General features: G+C 55.7%; 1 protein-coding gene across 3 annotated transcripts in view; it reads right to left on the reverse strand.

Moving 5' to 3' along the window:
- SLC5A10 (solute carrier family 5 member 10) overlaps positions 1-15253 on the reverse strand; it is a 70797-nt gene that overhangs the window by 408 nt on the left and 55136 nt on the right. For all 3 annotated transcript variants that reach the window (XM_050763896.1, XM_050763898.1, XM_050763895.1), the window contains 5 exons: positions 8185-8292; positions 5128-5278; positions 697-865; positions 346-561; positions 63-120 (listed from right to left, as the gene is read on the reverse strand). In XM_050763896.1, coding sequence (XP_050619853.1) covers positions 63-120; positions 346-561; positions 697-865; positions 5128-5278; positions 8185-8292 — 702 coding nt within the window. The remainder of the gene's footprint in view (positions 1-62; positions 121-345; positions 562-696; positions 866-5127; positions 5279-8184; positions 8293-15253) is intronic.

A 15253-nucleotide genomic window follows, 5' to 3' on the forward strand; every position in this document is an offset into this window, starting at 1 on the left:
CCTGGTGCCCTTGCCTCCAGCCCAGGGTCAAGGTGGAGGAGTGTCTAAGGTCACCCACTTACCTGCTTTGGTTCCCAAGGGCAGATCCCGAGCCAGGGTCCACCAGGTAAGGTTCTCAATCTGTAAGAAACGAGTGGGGATAGGGATGGGGGTGAGGCTGGCAGGGTAGGGGTGACCCAGACAGGATCAGAGGTTGGGGATGGCAAGATGGCAGCTGAGTTCAAAAAGGGATGGGGTTAGGGAGTCCAGGGCTAGAAAATTCTGAGTCAGAGCGGGTCGGGGATCAGAATAGGACCAGAGTAAGAAACTGTTAGGGGTCAGGGTCAGGGGTCAGGGCTGGCTCACCTGGACACCCTGTGGGGGTGGGGTCAGCAGGCTTCCAGCCACCACAACAGCACCGCTCAGTACGAAGAGGGCAACAGCGAAGTGCAGGTAGTGGATGCTCCCCAGGACGGCCGGCCTCGTGTCTGGCTCTCCGCAGGGCGGGGCTGGGTTCAGGAATTCCAGGACCAGCCTCGTGGCCCCCAACACCAGCCCTGCTATCAGGCCCCAGAAGGCCCCCTGGGGAGGAGGGAGACAGGGCATGTGGGGCTATGGGAGGAGGACCAAGGATCCCCTGACAGGCAGCAGGGAAGAGCAAACTGTGGCATGTCCCTAGGGAGAGCAGACCACCAAGTCCTGTCCCCCGATACCCACCTGCTCGTTGGCACGTCGCCAGAAGATGCCCAAGACAAAGACTGCAGTCACTGGTGGGGCCAGGGAGCTGGTCACTGACTGCATGTATATGAAGAGTTGCCCACTGTTGGAGCCCTGCAGGACGGGGATCCAGGCCACACTCACGCCGATGAGCGCCACTATGACCAGCCTGTGGGCAGGTGGAAGGCAGGCAGCGGTCGTCCTGGGAGGTTCTTCCTCAGCCCTCTCCCACCTCCCCTGGTCACTAAGACTTGCTCTCTAATCGTTCCCCTGCTACCCCAGCTCCAGCCCCTCCCTGGCCTCTGGTCCATGCCACTGGTGACCTGGCCAGTCCTGCCCTGCTCCAAACCCTTTGGCAGCTCCCTGGCTCCTGCAGGTGTAGCTCCTGACTCTAAGTGCTGTCTGCTCCTTCCCTGCCCTGGGTTCTCTGTGGAGCCAGCCCTTGGAGCTCTGCCATAGCCACCCAGCCTCTCCCTCTTGTCTCTCCTTCAAAGCACCTGTCCCAACCACTACACGCACATTTACCTGGGTGTCTACTTGTTTACTGCCTGTCTTCCCCTCCCGACTGGAAGCACTAGGAGAGCAGGAGCCTCATCCCTTTAGTTCATTGCTGTGTCTTCCAGCATACAGTAGGTGCTCACTAAGCATTTGCTGAGTGCATGAATGACCACTGCCCCCACATCCGGGCCAGACTGACTGCCTGGTGGTTCTTTGAAGACACTAGGCTTTTTCACACCGGCCGGCCTTTGCGGGAGCTGGGACCTCTGGCTGGCACATCCCCACCCCTACAGGCCTGTGCCGCACATCCTTCACAGGGCAGCCTCCCTACTAAGGATGCAAGGTTTGGAGCCAGAGGTGTGGGTTGGGGTTAGAGCCTATACTCCCCAGCTGTGAAGCTGGAGCTCTGCTGGGCCAGCATGAGCCTGTCCCCTCCTGTCCCCTGCGTGTCAGCTCCTGCCCGCCTCTCCCCTAGGCCAGAGCCCCTCCACAGCAGGCACATGCTTCACTTGTTCATCCAACGAGCCACTGGCGAGGTGCCCACCTGGGTAGGACACTACCCTAGGATCCCCAGCTGGGCGATGAGTGGGACCTGGTGCCTGCCCAGCACTCAAGAGTCCAGCAAAGAAAACAGATGAGCCTGTTACCTACACTCAGGGCTGGGCTGGAGCAGCACAGGGGAAACATCAATCTAGGAGGGCTTCCAGGAGGAGGCCCCCCCCCCAAGAGCCTTGAGGGGCATGGGACCCAGCTAAGGGGACAAAGCTGGGGCAAGGCATCCATCTGCTCCTTCCTGGCTGAGCACCTCACCCCTGTGTCCTGGGTCAGTTGTCATTCCTCACCCCCAAGGTGGGTGGTGGGTGACCCGCTGGAACCCTGGCTGTGGTGGCAGGGATGACAGAGGCTATGTGTTCAGCTAGGGTGGGTCCTCTCTGCGCCTGTTCGTCTTCCTCCCTCCCTTTCTTCCCTTCTAGGCCTGAGGGAGAGGGTGGAGGAAGGAGGTGCCACCTTGATTAAGGCTAATTAACCCCTAGCCAGGCAGGCAGGCGGGCGCTGCCCTCATCAAAGGCCGAGGGGGGCCTCCATTAACGCCTGCCCACCCCGCCCTCTGCACACAGCTCTCCCGCCCAACACCAGGCTCTGCATCTCTGTGCCAGGACCCGGGCCACTCCAGCCAGGCCCTCGCCTTCTTATGCAGCCTTCTTACCTAGTCTGCCAGAGGACCCCCAAACCCAGAGGCTGTTCCTTCTGCCTGGAATGCTACCCCCTCCCATGCCACCATCAGGGTGGACAGTGCCCTCCCGCATCTCTCTGGGCTGCAGCCACAGTTACCGTGGAACCTCTCAAGGAGGGGTGTCTGAGATCTTTCTGAGTGCTGTACAGGGTTTCCGGGAGGCCGTGGGCCCCATTTGTGGACTGAACAGCCAGGACCACAGACAGGGGAGAGTGGGGAGGGCAGTGGCAGAATGTTGGACTGGGGTGTGGGGGCTTGGGGCAGGCAAATAGCCGGGGAGTGGTCATCGTTGTTCCCCAACCTGTGACAGCTCCTCCAGCCTCTGCTTAGCTGGACGGAGCCATCATGGCACTGGCATGGTCCTGTACCCGGCCCTGCAATGGCCTCCTCTCCAGGCCTCTGGACTGTTGGTCTTCTCTCTCTAAGCCTTGCCTCTCCCTGACGGAGGCTCTTGTCAGGCCATTCACCCTACCAGAGATCCATGACCCACGGGGGCCTAGGAGATACCGCTCCAATGGTAGTGGTTAGGGCAGGAGGAGGCTGAGACGACTTTGAGGGGCTGGGGGTGTTGAGGGTATCCCAGTGCTGTAAGAGGGAGGGGAAGTCGAACTGGCCAGCCTGACACCTGGCACAGGGCCCTTTCTGCTCTAACCAGCTGGCAGCTGAGAGAACTGGGGCCCAGAGAGGGTGAGCAACCTGCCCCGCACCACACAGCCTTGTGCCCTGCTCCTCAGGGAGGCTGAACTCCAGGCTTGCAGGGCTGGGGGCGGGGGGTTGACTTGGCAGAAGAGGTGGGAAGGAGAGTCAAGGGCCTGGGCAGCTGTATGGGTGGGTGAGCTGGCACAGCAGGAGGCCAGGTCAGGATTTTGGTTGCAGGTGGGAGTCTGGGTGAGGAGACCAGGAAGTAGTGGGCAGGGGACATGAGGGCCACTGGGCAGGTAGAGGGGCTACCAGTGTCACACACTGGGCGGCAGAAGGGCATCCAGGTCCCAGGGCCCAGGATGCTGGAGCATGGAGGGGCTTAGAGCAAGGTCTGGCCGCAGAGGAGACGCATGGTCAGAGAGGTTCAGGGTCTTCCCCAGGCCACATGGCTTCTGAGGAGAGGCAGGGGAGCCAGAGGGGGAGAGGAGGTCAAGGGGCCAAGTGCCCAGGACACAGGGACATGGAAGTGTCCTGCCCAGTGAGAGGCGGGAGGCTCCTTGTTTTGGAGGATCCTGTGAGCCCGTGGATGAGCTCACTCGCACCCGCCTCTGACATGTCCCAACAGGGCCCTTCCGACAGAAGTCTGACTGCTTTGCATCCCCAGGACGGCTGCCTGGAGCTCGGAAGGAGACCCCACCCCCAGGATGGGTGCCCTGGGCTCCTGACCAGGGGGTTCACTGTTGGCCAAGCTAAGTGCCAGAAGGCTAGAACCCTGACCAGCAGAGTGTGGGCCACACTGCTCAGAGGACAACAGGAGGGAGGGACTAGAGGGGCAGGGAGGGTGCAAATAGACACACACGTGCACATGGGAGCTAACCTCTGAGGATGTAAAGGCATAAGAATGATAGAATGGGCTGGGCACACTGGCTCATACCTGTAATCCCAGCCCACTGAGGTAGGTGAATAACGTGAGGTCAGGAGTTCGAGACCAACCTGGCCAACATGGTGAAACCCCGTCTCTACTAAAAATACAAAAAGTAGCCGGGCGTGGTGGTGGGAGCCTGTAATCTCAGCTACTCAAGAGGCTGAGGCACGAGAATCTCTTGAACCCGGGAGGTGGAGGTTGCAGGGAGCCAAGATCGCACCACTGCATTCCAGCCTGGGTAACAGAACGAGACTCTGTCTCAAAAAAAAAAAAAAAAAAAAAAAAAAAAAAAGAATGATACAATGTACTTTGAGGACTCAGGGGAAAGGCTGGGAGGGTGTGAGGGATAAAAGACTACACATTAGGTACAGTGTACACCACTCAGGTGATGGGTACACCAAAATCAAAATCTCAGAAATCACCACTAAAGAACTTATTCATGGAACCAAACACCACCTGTTCCCCAGACACAGCCCTGGTCCGCATGAAGAGCCCAGATATGTAGAGAAGGGTGTCGGGGAGGTCTCTTGGCCTATAATGGCCACATGTGCTGTGGGAAGAATCTGGCAAGAGTTCCTGGGGTATGAAGGGGAGAGGGGCTCATTCCTTGGTTGAGGGTCTCAAGGAGGACTGCATGGAGGAGGGGACACAGGTAGAGTGTAGAAAGATCAGCGTGAGTCATCAAGGTGTAAAAGGAGGGGACAAGCTGGGCTGGGAGGAAACAAGCCAGAGCTCAGTGGGGCCAAGGCCATGGAGGCTGAGGGATGTGGCAGGTCAAGTGTGGCCAGCCCTGAGTGCTAGCACGGGGGCCCTCTGTGGGGCAGCTGGGAACCACAGGAGGAATGGGGGCCCAGGTTTTGGGGAAGATAGAGAGATCTGTAGCATGGCTGGGGAGAGAGGGCTGGCCCCTGCAGAGGGAATCCAGCTCGGGGGTGGAGACGCATCCCAGATGAGGGCTGCGATCACACAGAGGTGGACAGGAGAGCAATGTGAGAGGTGGTATGGACGGGGTACACTGGGCCCTTCTCTTCACTCCTCCCTGGAATCCACCTTTCTCTAAGTGGCAAACTCCCGCTCATCCCTCAAAGTCAGTGCCGGCGCCCACCCCCGTACCATTCCCCCACCCCCATACCGTCCCACCAGCAGCAGCTCTCGCTCGCCGGAGCGGGGCCGCAGCCGCCTCCAGATGTCCATAGTGAAGAGGGTGCTGCTGCTGTTGAAGATGGAGGTCAGCGACGACATAAGCGCGGCCAGCATCACTGCGATCATCAGCCCCCGAAGACCTGGGGTGGGACGGGGGATGCGTGACCCTGTCCGGTAACAGCCCCGGGAGCCCCTCCAGCCTGAGGTCTACTGCCTGAGGCCTGCCTGCCATTCCCATGCCCCTCCAGGCAGAGGGCCAGGAGGGAGAGAAGCTGAGGAGGTTTGAGGTGAGCAAGACCCAAAATGAGGAGACTGGGGAGGCCAAGGACAAACCGTGGGGACTTCGGAGCTGGCTGCTTGAGCCCTAGGCTTGCTGGCAACCCTAGGCCCGACCGTAATTACTCATAATGCTGAGGCCGCGATCAGACCTCTCCTTTCTGCAGAGCCTGGCGTTGACAAAGCACTTTCACACCCATGCCTCCGTCTGAGGAAAGCGTGATTAACCCGCCTGACAGATGAGGAAATGGAAGCTCAGAGAAGGGAAGAGATTGCCCAGGGACTCACAGCAGGCCAGAGGCAGAACTTTGGGGTGCAGTGGGGTTGGTGAGGAAGGCTTGGGCGGGGCCTTTGCTTGAAGGTCACACCCTGGGCAAGATGCACACCTTACCCCAGCATGCAGTGCCCCAGTATCTGGAATTTTCCACCACTTCCTGTGCATGGCAGGACCCAGCAGGCATAGTGGATCCCCTCTCTCCTTGGCTCTGTGGTTTTCCAGAGTGGGAGTGAGGGCTCCCCTAGGAGGTGTGGGTAGCATTGCTGTGAAAGGCCTTCTGGGAGTTGTAGGCTCAAGAGGGCCTGGGGGTGAGGAACCCTAAAGAAGGTGGAACGATGCTGAACTGCCCGCTCTCTGCTGTGTGGCTTCAGGCTGGTCACCTCCCCTCTCTGGGGACAAGTTCAAGTCTGTCTACAAGGACTCCTACAATTTTAAGCAACTCCTTTACCTCTACAAACTTTTGCCCGTCTGTCCTAGGATAAGCCTGGCATTGGCCTCCCTGTCCCGAAGGCACAGCCATTTATTGCCTGGCTGGGTTCTCTGGCCTCGGTTCTGCGTCTGATTGGCTGTGTGACTTCCAGGAGTCTCTGGGCTCTCTGTTCACTTGTCAGAAGCTGACTAGGATGGAGCCCAAAGGAAAATGAGTCAAATCACAGTTTTCCCCAAAACATTTCTCCACCCGCCCCCTTGTCTTGCTCATGGAGATGGATGAACTTGGAGCTTATTCCATCCATTTCTGAGAGAGGGAACTCAGGGCCTAGAGAGGGATTGTGGCCCAACAATGGCTCAGTGTCAGCCCCGGGGGACTTAGCAAGTCCCTTTGCCCAGAACAGAAGAGAAAAGCGAAGCCCTTAGGTGGGAACCACAGCGTGGCCAAGCCTGCATTTTCCCAATGTCATTATGTTTAATCCCAGCAACAACGCTGAGGGCTGGGTAGATGCCATTATCTCCAATTTACAGATGAGGACACCCAGGCTCCAAGCAGGGAAGTGACATGCCCCAAATTTCTTGGCCAGCTAGTGGCAGAGCCAAGATCTGATCCTAGGTTTGTGTACTCACTTCCATTAGGCCTGAGCTCTGCAGGAGGGAGGGAGGGAGGGAGGGAGGGAGGGAGGGAAGGAGAGGAAGAAAGAGCAGGGTGGGGCTCACCCGAGGGACTGAAAGCTTCCAGGAAGAGGGAATTAGAGGGAGGGGGTCAGAGGGAGGGGGACCAGGGAAAGCTCCAGCACCTGAGAATCTGTACAGGAAAAGCTTGGGCTGCCAAAGGCTCAGGAAACTGTTTCTGCTTTTTGCTTAGGGTTGAACCTCCCACACCCCTTGCCATGTTGCTTCCTCCACCTTGCATACCTCCTGTGATGGGGAACTTGCATACCTCCTGTGATGGGGAACTCATCACCCCACATTAGAATAGCAGGGATGCTGCTACCACGAGAAACATGGAAAAAGCCAAAACCTGCCCACTAGTTCTACCTGTCGGCTTGCAGTGTCTCAGGGCGGGGCGGTGCAGAGGATAGGCACTCATGCCTGCAGATGTAGTGGGGGGTCCTGATCCCAGCAGAGTAAGCAGTTTGTGTCTTGGGTTTGTGTCTCAGTGACTATATAACCTCAGACAAGTCACTTTCCCCTCTCTGTGCCTCAGTTTCCCCATCTGTAAAATGGAGCCAATAACCCTATCTCATAGCATTTAATGAGAAACTGTTAGTAAAGGGCCTGGCGCCCAGTAGGCATGCAAGAGGAGAGAGTGGGTGGCCTTTCTCAAGAGATGGTACAGCAAGAGATAGGAGGTCAAGGTGTGCAGGCAGATGCGTCGGGTCAGAATCCCAGCTTTGCAGCTTACTTGCCATGTGACTTGGACCAGGTCACTTAACCTCTCTGGATCTCAGTTTCCCTGTCTTTAAAATGGGGATGATATAGGCCAGGTGCGGTGGCTCACGCCTGTAATCCCAGCACTTTGGGAGGTCGAGGCGGGTGGATCACCTGAGGTCAGGAGTTCGAGACCAACCTGGTCAACATGGTGAAACCCCGTCTCTACTAAAAACACAAAAATTAGCCAGGTGTGGTGGCACACGCCTTTAATTCCAGCTATTTGGGAGGCTGAGGCAGGAGAATAGCTTGAACCCGGGAGGAGGAGGTTGTGGGGTGCTGAGATCACACCATCACACTCCAGCCTGGGCAACAAGAGCAAAACTCCATCTCAAGAAAAATAAAAATAAAAATAAAAATGGGGATGATACTAACAGCACTAGGGGTTCCCGAGAAGAGGAGGCCAGTGCATCACCTGGGAAGCCCTGGGGATGGTGGTGGCATGCAGTGGGTGTTCGAGTGTTTTCTATTGTGAGTGCTTCTGTTCTCCTCTCCTAGGAGCAGAACAGCCCACCTGGATGTCACCCAGCATCATACTGGATCCACAGTGGCCTCCACAGTCCCCACACTCATTGGGCCCCAGGTCCCAACCCATGCCTTCCACCCAGACCCCCACCCACACAGCCTCACCGATGGGCATCAGTTCCATGACCAGCTTGGGGTAGGCGATGTTGGAGCAGCCGACCTCGGCCCCACAGGCCCGCAGGCACTCGGATGGCACCACGCAGCCCACGTCATCTGTTTGAGAGAGGGACACTTGGTGTCTCTCCCCATAGACATGGGCACCTGGGGTGGGCAAGACAGGGCTAGGGGCAGGAGCCTGGCCCAGACCTGCTCTGTCAATGCCTCTGGCCTGTTACCATTTGGCCCTGGGCCTCAGTTTCACAGGGGAGTTTCACTGTTTCACAGTTTCACCGTTTGATCCAGCTGCCCTACCCTACCATCTCTACCCCCATTAGCTTTTCAGGAGCCATGGGGAGGGCATGGCCTCTGAAAATTATTTTCCCTGCTGTTCTCCATCATAACGCTTCTCCCTGATCCCACTTCCCCTTGGCCAGGGGGCTCACCTGCCGTTGGCTCTGCTGTGTGAGGTCTGCCATTAGAGTCTACCTGGGGCCTGAGCCTCCCTTGTTCCCCTCGTCCCCAGCCATTCTCCCCAAAGGGGGAAATGGAGGCTAGAGAGGAGAGAGCCCTGCAGGATGGGCCCTTCCCCAGGCCCTCAGCCTGTCCCCTGGGCTTTGTGTTCACTCAGCAACAAGTCGACAAGTGGCGTCCGTCCATGGGCAGCTGGCTTGAGTGTGCTGTCACACAGCTGCAGCTCAGGCAGCAGGGCTGTGGTGAAAGCTCAGGGACTGGCGAGGCCTGCCTGCTCCAGCTTCCTGGCTTAGGACGTGGGGTCAGAGCCCATCCATACCTCTGTCTCCAACCCTGGGGTCCAAGCTTTAGGCCAGGCTATTTCCTGCTGCAGATTGCTGAGCTGATGCCCAGGACTCTCTAGCTGCTCAGCCTCTCAACAGTCTGCAAGACCCTGGGTGATCCAGACCCTCAGCCCCTCCCCGCAAGTCCCTCTTCGCTCCCACCCCAGGCCTGCCCCAGGCCTCCCCTGAGGACTGCCTCCTTCCTGAATTCGGGTCTGTCCTCCCCACCCCATTCTCCCATCTGTCCCCTTGCCCCACATCACTTTCCCTCATCCCTTGTCATCCCTGGGAGGACTTGGACATGTTTATTCGGTTCTTGCCACTTCCCTGTGGCAGGCGAGTCCTGAGAGGATGGGATTTGCCTCGTGCTATCTCCCCCATGGCTGGGGTGGTGCACACGGCTCATCTGTTGAATGAATGAAGGACTCACGAATTTCCCAGGCTCAGGCCAGATCCCAACTGAACCCTAAATCCAGGCATCCCTCGGCCTCCTGCCCTGTGTGGGGCAGAACCCCGACCCGCATCCATAGCCTTGATGACGTGTGGGGCTCCCCTCACTGCTCCGCTCAGTGAGATTTTGCTGGTGTTGGCAGTCGCGGGCCTGACTTTGGTCTAGTGATGTAGGGATGGAGAGAGTTGACCCACATTCACGGTTTCCTTCCATAAAAGACTTTCTAGAAACCTTTGGCCCCTGCTCCCGGGGGTTTTCAGCAGGGCCCAGAGTGCAGAGCTAACCGGGAGACGATGATTATGGGGGAGTTCAGAAACAAGTTGACTGACAGCACTGCGGTGGCCTGTTAGGGGCAGGCCGAGTTGCAACACAGCAGCTGCAGGGGCGGCCGGCATTGACACTTCTGTCTTAGTGCTCCCTGTGTAGGCTGCACCCTCCAAAGCCCCTTTCTGATATGTCCCTTCTTAGATGCCCAGCCCATGGGGGAAGGGCGGGCCTCAGACCTCTTCCTCCAGGCCAGCTGGGCTGGGGCAGTGTCCTCTACCCTGGCACCCTTGACTGTGTCCCAGTCTCCAGCCCAGCCTGTTTGAGCTCCAGGCTTCCTGGACACCAGGTTCCTGTCATCCCCCAGGCACCTCCCTGGCTCCTCCCATCAGCCCCCAGGCCCGTGGCTTCTTTCCCCCTCCCGTCTGCGGCCCACCCTGCCCAATCCCAAGCTCCTCCCCAGCTTCCTGTCCATCTTCTCCACACTTTGGAATCACAGCTCTCAGCATATCACTTATTTCTCAGGAACCTCCTCCCTATCTCCACCTCTCAGCCCATGGCATCCTGAGGAAAAAAAAAAAAAAAAAAATCCTTTCTATGGCATTCGAGGCCCTTGACAATTGGTCCCAGAACCTCCCATCCCAGCACCGTGCACCAGCCACCCTGACCTGCTTGCATTTTCTCACACACACCCAGCACTTGGACGCCTCCATGCCTTTGCAGACGCAGTCCCTCCTCCCAGGGCACTACCGTCCGTCTAACACCCACCCCCACCCTTGTTTACCTCCTGCTTCAAGGCTCATTGCAAAGGGCTTGTCCTCTGAGGCCTTCCCTGACTCTCCCACCCCCCCAGGCAGTAGCAGCTTCCTCCCAAGGGCTCCTAAGGCCAAAGATTGAATCACGGTTGTTTGTTTACATAGTCTACCTTCTCCACCAGGACTGAAGCTCCCCAAGGGCAGACACTGGGTTTGAATCATCTCCAAGTCCCAGGTATGGCCCAGAACAGACTTTCTGGGAACACTGGTTGAATGAATGAATAAGTGACTGCATGGTGGGGTGGAGGGAGGAAAGGCACAGGAGGAGAGGAGGAGTGGGAGGAGGCATCCCAGAAAGAGCACTGTTTGATCCAGCTGCCCCATCCTACCACCTCTACCCCCATTAGTTTTTCAGGACCAGAAAGGACATAACTTGCCTGGGGGACACAATCAGATCCAAGACAAAGCCAGGGACCCCATGGCAGAACTCTGAGGCCACTGGGGTCCAGGATTCACAGGACAGGGGATGGGCCACTGCTGATGGGCTTTGAGCCTAGGCAGGCGGATTGGCACTCAGAGGACCCAGCCCTCCTGGGAGGGATAGGTGAGGTGTCGCAGCCATATAATGGTTCAGAAAGCCGGAGTCAGGAGATTCTTCGTGAGCTTCTTCAGGCCATTCCAGGCTCTCGGCATGGGAAACCGCCCTGAGTACCACTGGTTTGACTAAGTGTTTGTGCTGAGCAGCAAGAAAGAACAACTTCTCCTTTGTGAGAACAGTGGCAGTGGTGTCACCATTGAAACACAGTCCCCCAGGACTCCAGAGTAAGCAGCCCCGGGGAGGCGGAGCGGGGGGGCAGTGAGAGTTGGGGAGCTGGCAGGGGTCTATGGGTTTGCCAGGGTGCTGGCTTCTGCAGGCCTAGGAGTTCCCCACTGGGCCCCACTTTTGCATCAGCCCTCCGTCTAGCCAGGGCCCACACCAGAAGCTGGGGTTTGCCTCTCCTCGTCCCTTTGTCTTCCCTCCCCATGGCCAATGCCCAGTCCTGTTTGATTACTGCACTACCTCCTCGTTGTGCCTCCTAATCCACTCCCACTGCAAGCAAGCAAAGGGAACTTCTAAACCCAGCAATCCGCCCATGCTCCTCCCTGCTCACAGCCGCTCCGTGCCTCTCCAGCCGCTGCAGGGGGACCACAGGCTCTAATCAAGGCCCTCCCACACCCCTTGCTATGGCCGCCTCGCTCAGCCACCCTCTCCTTGACTAATTTCACCCAGACTTCTGGCACCCCAGGCTTTCCTGGACACCTCTGGGTCTCTGTGTTTGCTGTTCCTTCTCCTCGGAACACCCTTCCCACCTTCTGCCCTTCCCTGGGTTTATCCCAGGGAACTTTTTTTTTTTTTTTTTTTTTTTTTTTTTTTTTTTTGAGACGGAGTCTCGCTCTGTCGCCCAGGCTGGAGTGCAGTGGCCGGATCTCAGCTCACTGCAAGCTCCGCCTCCCGGGTTTACGCCATTCTCCTGCCTCAGCCTCCCGAGTAGCTGGGACTACAGGCACCCGCCACCTCGCCCGGCTAGTTTTTTGTATTTTTTAGTAGAGACGGGGTTTCACCGTGTTAGCCAGGCTGGTCTCGATCTCCTGACCTCGTGATCCGCCCGTCTCGGCCTCCCAAAGTGCTGGGATTACAGGCTTGAGCCACCGCGCCCGGCCCATATCCCAGGGAACTTATACTTATTCTTCTCAATTCATTATGGATGTCTGAGCCCTTCAGGCTTTGGGGCTATATCCTCCACGGCACCAATAACTCTATGCCCTGTGACTGTCCTGCCTCCCACCCAGGCTATGACTATGGGGCCTCAGGGAAAAGTCTGGGTCTCAACAGTGCTTAGCACAAGCAAACATACGGCAGCTTCTGCCAGTGTCTGTTGACTGAGTGAATGATTTTCTCCCAAGGAGGTCACTGGACAGAGTCCCTTGAGGGGTAATCAAGGTGCTCTCCACTCCCTAACCAGGCCCCGACCCATTCCCAGGAGCCAGTCCAGACACTGCCATTGCAGGAGGGAGCAGGAGAAAGGCTCCCAGACCTGAGTTCAAATCCAGTTATCAGCCACGCAGAGTGGCTTACATCTGTAATCCCAACACTTTGGGAGGCCGAGGCAGGAGGATTGTTTGAGGCTGGGAGTTCAAGACCAACCTGACCAATATAGGGAGACCCCATTTCAATTAAAAAACAAAGCCTAAGGCCGGGCGCGGTGGCTCACGCCTGTAATCCCAGCACTTTGGGAGGCCGAGACGGGCGGATCACAAGGTCAGGAGATCGAGACCACGGTGAAACCCCGTCTCTACTAAAAATACATTAAAAAAATTAGCCGGGCGCGGTGGCGGGCGCCTGTAGTCCCAGCTACACGGGAGGCTGAGGCAGGAGAATGGTGTGAACCCGGGAAGCGGAGCTTGCAGTGAGCCGAGATCGCGCCACTGCACTCCAGCCTGGGCGATCCCAGCACTCTGGGAGCGAGACGGATCCGTTCAGGAGAAACTAAAAAAAAAAAGCCTGGTGAAAGCCCGTCTTTCTTTTTTTTTTTTAATTTTTTTTAATTTTTTTTTTTGAGACGGAGTCTCGGGCACCTGTCGCCCAGCTGGACAGTGGAGGCTCAGGCACTGCAAGCTCTGCCTCCCGGGTTTAAGCGGAGCTTGCCTCACTGTGCTGGGACTACAGGCGCCCGCCATCGCGCCACTAGAGACTTCACCGTGTTAGCCAGGATGGGCTCAGATCTCCTGACTCGCGTCTCAAAAAAAAAGGCCTCCCAAAGTGCTGGGATTACAGGCTTGAGCCACCGTGCCTGGCCGAAAGCATGTCTTTCCCAAAAAAATTAAAATTAGCGGGGTGGTTCGTGCCTGTAGTCTCAGCTACTCAGGAGGCTGAGGTAGGAGGATTGCTTGAGTATGAGAGGTCCAGGCTGCAGTGAACCGTGATTGCACCACTGCACTCCAGCCTGGAGGTGACAGAGCAAGACCCTGTCTCAATCAAACAAACAGAAACAACAAAACAAACTCAGCTCTCCCAATCCCTTGCTGTATGATCTTGAGTGATTAAGATCTCTGAGACTGGCCAGGCACGGTGGCTCATGTCTGTAATCCTAGCACTTTGGGAGGCTGAGGTGGATGAATCACTTGAGGCCAGGAGTTTGAGACCAGCCTGGGCAAGATGGAAAAACCCTGTCTCTACCAAAAAATACAAATATTAGCCAGGTGCAGTGGTGCGTACCTGTAGTCCCAGCTACTTGGGAGGTTATGGCACGAGAATCGCTGAACCTGGGAGATGGAGGTTGCAGTGAGCCGAGATCAGGCCACTGTATTCCAGCCTCGGAGACAGAGCAAGACCCTACCTCAAAAAAAAAAAAAAAAAAAAAAAAAATCTGTGAGGCTGTCTTCTCCTCTGTAAAAACTCTTCTGAGAACATCTATAGGTCAAAAACCGACCCTCAATCTAAACTTCACACCTTATACAAAAATTAACTCAAAATAGATCACAGACTTAAATGTAAAATGTTAAAAAAAACTATCAAACTTTTGGGGAAAATAATAGGAGAAAATCTTTAGGACCTAAGTCTAGGCTGTAAAAGTTGATCATACGTATTGGGTCATTCTTGTCTACAGAACTAAAACAGAGGTAAGAGGCCAGTGGGGGAAAGCACCGAGGGTACATAACATTATTCCAAAAATGCAATTCCCTGTGAGCCTGGCTGGTGAAAGCAACGTCCTGTTACAACCTGAAACCAGTTTTATCTATAGCTGCTGAGATAACTTGCTACAAATCTAGGACTAATTTTGCTTACCACTGTCACTCACCAATCAGAACTCTCCAGGTCCCCAAACCCTTACTAGTGCCAAGGAACTTTCTCAAAGAGCACTAAGTAACATTTCTGCTTTTTAGAAAACCTCTAACCTTCTTTGTGGGCGCGACACATCAAAGACCTGTAATCCCAGTCTTTGTGGATGCCTGAGGCAATTTTTCGGATCCAAGGTCAGGAAAACGTTAACAGTGAGATTCGTCTACTAAAATTTTCACAAAAAATTAACAAAGTGAATGGTTCTTAGACTGTGACACCAAAAGCATTTGGATAAAAGGAAAAATTGAGGTCAAACTCGGACCATCATCTAACATTTAAAACTTTAGCTCTGTGTACTAAAAAATATGAAAAGGCAAACTACTAGGGCGGGCGCGCGGGCTCAAGCCTGTAGTCCCAGCTACTTGGGAGGCGAGACGGCAGGGAATGGGCGTGAACCCGGGAGGCGGAGCTTGCAGTGAGCTGAGATCTGGCCACTGCACTCCAGCCTGGCGACAGAGCGGGACCCGTCTCAAAAAAAAAAAAAAAAAAAACCTCTAACCTTCTTTGTGTTCTCCAGACACATCAAAGACCACCCAGTCTTTGTGTATGCCCTGAATTGCAATTTTTCTTCCCGAATAAAACGTTAAATGTAGAGATTCGTCTCTACATTTTCATTTTGACTTCAACAAAGTGAATAGTTCTTAGACTTGACACCTGCACTCCATGTATGGGCGAAAAATTGCGAAACTGGACCGTCTCAACAAAAAAAAAAACCTGCAAAAAAAGAAAAGGCAAGCTACTAACTAGGAGAAAATATTTGCAGAGCACATACCCAACAAAGGTCCTGTATCTAGAATATATAAAGAACTTTTGAAACTCAACAGTATAAGCCTGGGCAACATAGTGAGACCATGATTCTACTGAAAATAAAAAACAATTAGCCAGGCATGGTGGTGCACACCTGTAGTCCCAGCTACTTGGGAGGCTGAAG

This window comes from Macaca thibetana, chromosome 16 (assembly GCF_024542745.1).
Source record: "Macaca thibetana thibetana isolate TM-01 chromosome 16, ASM2454274v1, whole genome shotgun sequence".
Lineage (NCBI taxonomy): Eukaryota > Metazoa > Chordata > Mammalia > Primates > Cercopithecidae > Macaca > Macaca thibetana.